Raw genomic sequence first — 6,045 nt, 5'->3', positions numbered from 1 at the left:
AAAGTTAGTTAATAAAGGGGAGAGATTTTTAATAAAATAATAAGATAGTAAGATATTTTAAGAAAAAGTAATATAATTTGACGACATAAAATATCCTCCAATATTTAATTTAAGTATTTTTTAATCAAAGTTTTACTTTAGTTAACGAAGATTACCTGATCGACGGCTCTGAGACGACGTAGGAGGTGGGCAAAGATGGCAATAAAACACGCGGCGGTAAATTGAATCTTATTTCCCGCCATTTACTCGGCCACCCCGCGCTTCTTTTCCCCCTTACGCCACCCACGTTTCTGGCGCCAACGCTTCCCGCCAACTCCATTGCCGCGCCTATTAATTAAATTACAGATCCAAGTTCTTCCCCTCCCCTCCCGATCTTGCTCTATTTCTTTTTCCTTCTTCTCGTAGAGATGGTGGTGGCTTTGGGTCCGGGGAGATTCTACGGCAGCAGCCTCCCGCGGCCCCGCTTCTTTGCGGATGACGAGAGGGTCGATCCGCCGGTGCCCGTCTTGGATCCCCTCCTCTCGTGGGCCAACGAGGCGCACTGGTCCATGGGCGGCCTGAGCTTCAGTCGCCACCGCCTCCAGGGCCGCATCGAGGGCTCCATCAAGAAGCTCCGCGCTCAGCAAGAGAAGATCCAGCGGCGGGCTGCCTCTCCTCCTCCCGCCGCGCCGACAAAGCCGGCGATCTCGAAGCCCAGAGCCGCCGCGGGCAAGATCACGCTAAGTCTTTCACGCCTCGACTCGAACCCATCGGAGAGAAACGAGGGAGAAGTGGCGGTCGAGAAGCCTCAGAATAGCAAAGCCGGGAGCGGTGTTCAATCCTCTACCGGACCTGCCGAGAAGAAGAGAAAGAGGGTGAGGAGGCTCGGGGAGGAGTTCGATAGGATCGCGGCGGAGTTGCTGAAGGAACCGAAGATCCAATTAAGAGGCGCGGCAGCAAGGACGCGTAGCCGGAGGTCAATTGGAGAGGAAATCGAACAGGATGAATCGGAGCCAAGTGCCCCTGCTCTCCATAAGAAAGAGAGTGCCGAGAAAAAGAAGCTGAAGCTGGCGGATGGCGGACCGCCGAGGAGGACTTCACCGAGGAACAAGCAATAGGCTTCGGTGAATTTTCTCATCCTCCGATCATCCTTGCATCGCTATGTTTGTCCGAATCTAGCTAATAGGAGCATTGTATATCTTTCTAGTTCTTGATTGAATGATCAATGGAAGCGTCTAGCTTTGAATCTAACGTTTGAAAGCTCATTCCTTGCCATTTGAACAGACTAGAAAATGCTGTTTCAGAATTGTTGTGAGAGTTTCTCAGAAAGAATGATCTGAATGATGTTTGGAACGAACTGGAAGTATTCTGCCTCCGACAAGGAAAGAGTGCTTCACTACTGGTTTAGTCGACGAGAAATCGTGGGAGCCGCCAATGGTGACGAATCTTACTATTACTCGCCAGGACAAGGACGGATTCTGTTATGATCAAGGGCTAGTTTATGTGGTTTCAAGTCTAAGCGAGTCGGACAGTGACAGATTCAGATAGGTCTGTGGGTTGAAAAGGTTTTTTTTTCTTCCAAAATTCAAAATTAAAATAGAAAATTCAATGAGTTATTAGTCAATTTGTTTAATTCATAATTAAAATTTTAATTATATATATATATATATATATATATATCTATTTTAAAATTTTGATGAGCTATTGACGCGTCTAATTTATTTGATTGGATATATATATATATACTTTTGTCTAAGAGTTGAGACGATAGATGTTAAGGGACGTGGTGTTCTTGTTGACCGTGCATGGACTTCGAGCTAGAGGGATCTATAACCACAGCAGTGTCAATGTCGAGCCAGGGAGGGGTTCTCCGGCGATGGTCTTCCGACGCTCAAGTCAGTCATTGGTGACGTAAAAGAAGCAGAGTGAGAGAAGCAGAGTAACAATGGTTACAGTAAAAACTAGCATACCTCCGTTGAAGCTTGGAGTCTTTTATATAAGGCTCTGGGGGTATGCGTGCACGCTCCTCGAGGTGTGCATGTTTCTCTAAACATTTCCTGAAAAGACATGTCAGGAAAGTATCTCTGACATCATATTTTAACAATCCGAGCATATCTTTGACGTGACAATAACCGAATTATGGTGATGTTGGGTCAGACCTTCTCTATTCTGGTCAGGTGAGTGGGCTTCTCGACCAACTGGTGATACAGGGACATTGACCACCTTGACTTTGACTTTTGACCTCCACTGTGGCAATAACCCTTCACTGGGTGGGCCCCTCATCACCATATCGTTGTCTCCACCTCAAGTCTAGTCGAAGGAGGCTGCAAGTCTGACTGATTGGACAGAAGAAGTCTTGAGATCAATTGGCCGATCGGTCATGATACTAGGTGGATTCCCGTCGGTCTGTCGAAGAATGTCGGTCGGCCATAGGACCGATCCTTGAAGCCGATCGATGCTTCGCGTGTTTATACTTGGGCTTTCTCCTTCGGCATCTTCGAATGTGTGTGGTCAACACTGACGTCACCCGAATCTCTTGAGAATTCGTGCAGATCTCCCCCACTAAGGTCGTGTACGCGCTCACACCTGTTAATGGTGTTCATTAAATGCGGGCCAATGGGGAAATGCCACGTGTCGCCGTCGCAGTTGCCGCATGTCCGAAGCGACAGGCACTGATGTGGCGTCTGGCGGTTTGAATTCTACGGCTGGATCTGCGCTCCGATTCTTGTGACCTAGATTGGACGACTCCGGTAGGCCGAGCCTGAAGTTTATAAAGCCGCAGCGCCGACTCTTTTCTCACTTTGCCTCTTCCGTGAAAGCTGACAGCGATCTCCTGTGCAATCTGTGCCCCAGCGATCTTCTGCATCTCATCGGCGGTGACTCTCTCCTTCTGTAAGCTTTCTTCCTGAATCTTCCTTCCAATCTTTTTCGTTCCCCGGTACTTCCAGTATTTGCTTTGTGTTTTTTGCTCGCCTTTCTTCCCCTCGGACTCTTTTCCTTCATGTTTTGGTTATGACGAGCTCTTCACAGCCGTCAGACCTTGCTCCCGGTCTCTGGTACACTATCATGGAGACCAGGTTCGATGCGGGCGACGCTGAGAGCCTCAAAAACACCTTTGAGCTTCCCTCTGATCACAGAATCATTCTGGCTTGATGTGCAGCGTCGTCGTGCTATTTTGGCTGCACGATATCCCTTTGACCCCTCAAGCTTTCCATTACTTTTACTATCCCAAGTCAGTCTCGGGTCAGCTTAGTGTTTTTTGATAAAATGCCCACTTCTAACAAACATTGGAAGAAGTATTTCTTCTTTATGCGACTCCCAGAATGGCCTAGCTTCCTGACGTGCTGGTAGGTCAGACTACCACCTCAACCCGATCTGAAGAAGCATAAGAGTCGAGCGGACTATCTGCACGCAGCGCCCCTGATGGCCGGTCAAAGATATGACATGCATAAGCTGCTACTGGAAGGTGTCATGTACATCTTCGGTCTGAGCCCGATCCGCATCAAGTTCTCGAGCGACTTAGGTACGCCATTATCTGATCCTTTCTTTTGAGTCTAACTGATTTCTTTTTTGCCTCTTGCAGCCGAAGTTATGATGCGAGCGCGGGTGGCCGACTACACAAAGCTTAAGGACGTTGAGGTTGAGGCGGCTGCCGCAAAGGAATTGGCGAGCCGAGGTCTAACGTCGGTCGGCTCCCATGAAGGCACACTTGCCGAGAGCGAGGAGACGCCCACTGTGGGCGAGGGCACTGTCGACCGGGCACCTAGCGTCGAAGCTGCTAGAGGGGCACTCCCCACCCTTGAGTCGCCGCCTGCCGCCCGGACCGAGGGCTCCGGGTCTTCTGGCGATGGCGATCCCCTTCTTAGGCGTAAGAGACGCCGAGTGGACCAGCCTTCCCGTTCCGCCACCTCGGCAGTGAGGGCCGCCGAGCGAGTAGGTACTTCATCTCCTGCAGCCATCCCGGTAACGACGGAGGCCACTTCATCTGATCGGGCCTTGTCCCTGGCTGAGCTGTCGCCAGAGACCCTCGCTGCACAACCGGTCGCCTTTTTGCCCCCGACTCGACGAAGGGTTTTGCACTCTGGCATCCTCCCCGCATCCACAGCCCCACCTTCCGATCCGGCGGCCTCTTCTTAGTCGGCCCTGAGCGGTCGGCGATCCTCACCTGCCAAAGGAGGATTACCTTGAGACAAACGCTCAGCCTCGCTCTCCCGAGCACCAAATCCTCATCTGTGGGCCGCTCGTCGACATTTGGGAGGAAGCCAGGGCGTGAGCCGCGACGATGCCCCCTGGGGCCCTCGGCAACAACCATTTGCAAATGTCCACCGAGGTATGTATTTTACTAACAATTCATGATTTACCTTTGAACGACGTTAACGTTTTTCCGTTCGCCTGCAGTACTGAGTGGAAAGCGTAGCCATGTGTCGACGGCTCGCTTTTGTGGAGAACGAGTTGAAGAAGCTTAAGATCTCGAGTGGCGCGTCCTCCTCCCAAGGGCCGCCTATCACGGAGGTTACTGAAGGTCGGCCTGGAGAAGGCCAACAAGCTCCTTGAGGCCGAGCGGCAGAAGACTGCTGACCAGGAAGTTATGTTGGGTCGACTCAACACACAGGTTAGCACCTTTGATAAGAAAATCGAGTCAACCACGACGAGGAAGAACTGAGCCATTAATGATTTAGAGTTGAAGAACCAACAAGCTCGGGCTCTTGCCCAGAAACTCAAGGAAGTTGAGGACTTCCTGGTCACCGAGCGGAACAACCGCTCAGTTGTGGAGGCTTCTCTTCAGGGGAAGCTCAAGGCTACTGAGGATGCTTTGGAAGCCTCCCGCTCGGCTATAGCGACCTATCAAGAAGGTGAACCGAGCAGGCTTGAAACGCTAAAGCAGGCTTACCTTCGCTCGGACAAATTCACTGATAAGGTCGTCTGACAGATTGTCCAGATCTTCGAGTTGGCTATTGACGGGATGCTCCAGCAGCTCAAGGCGGACGACCATCTTCCCACCGTACTGACGGACAACGTCATCAATCGCAGCAAGCTGAACGACTTGCTGCCTGATGACGTTTTTGATTATCTAGAGTGAGGTTGAGCCTCCGTCCTGTAGAAGATTTTCTTTTTGAATGTAAGCCTGCCCGTTCGGCGACGCACCCCCCTTTTTGCAATGAACGGACTACACATTCGAGGACGCTTGCCTAAGCAGCGTTTCTGTGGCCAGCCACTTGGTCGTACGAGTGCCATTGAAGGAATTGAGGAAGGTTTATACCTTCTCCTGAGTTTAACGCCGTCGCTCGATGATTTGACTAAGACTTGAGTTTAAGGTCGCTGCTCAATCGCCGATGGAGACAAGCGTTTAACGTCGTCACTCGACGATTTGACGAAGTCGTGGGTTTAAGGTCACCGCTCGACCGTCGATGGAGACACGCGTCGCCGCTCAACGATTTGACTAAGACTTGGGTTTAAGGCCGCCACTCGACCACCGATGGAGACAAGCGTTTAACGTCGTCACTCGACGATTTGACGAAGTCGTGGGTTTAAGGTCGCCGCTCGACCGTCGATGGAGATATGCGTTTAATGTCGCAACTCGACGATTTGACGAAGTTGTGAGTTTAAGGTCACCGCTCAACCGTCGATGGAGACACACGTTTAACGTCGCCGCTCGACGATTTGACGAAGTCGTGGGTTTAAGGTTACCGCTCGACCGTCGATGGAGACAAACATTTAACATCGCTGCTCGATGATTTTACCGTGCTGCTCGGCATAGAGTTTTGAAACCCTTTATCTTTTTTACTTTTGCCCTGTATGCAAAAAGAACTGGGATGCAAAGACATTAACTATTACAAGACGCACTTCTCACCCGGCTCGTTAAGGTTGGAGATGGTTCGCGCTCCACGGCTGCTCTAGTCGTCATCCGTCCTCATCCTCCAAGTAGTAGGCGCCTGTCTAGAGCTTCTCCACTAACTTAAAGGGTCCGGCCCATGGGGCCTCTAACTTGGTGATGTTGTCGACCGACTTCACTTTCTTCTATACCAGGTCGCCGACCTGAAACGACCTCGGGATTACCCTCCGATT

At 50.7% G+C, this 6,045-nt stretch overlaps 1 protein-coding gene across 1 annotated transcript; it reads left to right on the top strand.

Moving 5' to 3' along the window:
• Positions 1-350: 350 nt before the first annotated feature.
• On the top strand, positions 351-1,600 carry LOC122032347. Its single transcript, XM_042591629.1, has 2 exons — positions 351-1,103; positions 1,264-1,600. The coding sequence occupies exon 1, from the start codon at positions 408-410 to the stop codon at positions 1,095-1,097; it is 690 nt and encodes a 229-aa protein (XP_042447563.1). The 5' UTR covers positions 351-407; the 3' UTR covers positions 1,098-1,103; positions 1,264-1,600.
• The last annotated feature ends 4,445 nt before the right edge of the window (positions 1,601-6,045 follow it).

This window comes from Zingiber officinale, chromosome 11A (assembly GCF_018446385.1).
Source record: "Zingiber officinale cultivar Zhangliang chromosome 11A, Zo_v1.1, whole genome shotgun sequence".
NCBI classification, from domain to species: Eukaryota; Viridiplantae; Streptophyta; class Magnoliopsida; order Zingiberales; family Zingiberaceae; genus Zingiber; species Zingiber officinale.
This window is presented reverse-complemented; position numbering and strand designations above follow the sequence as displayed.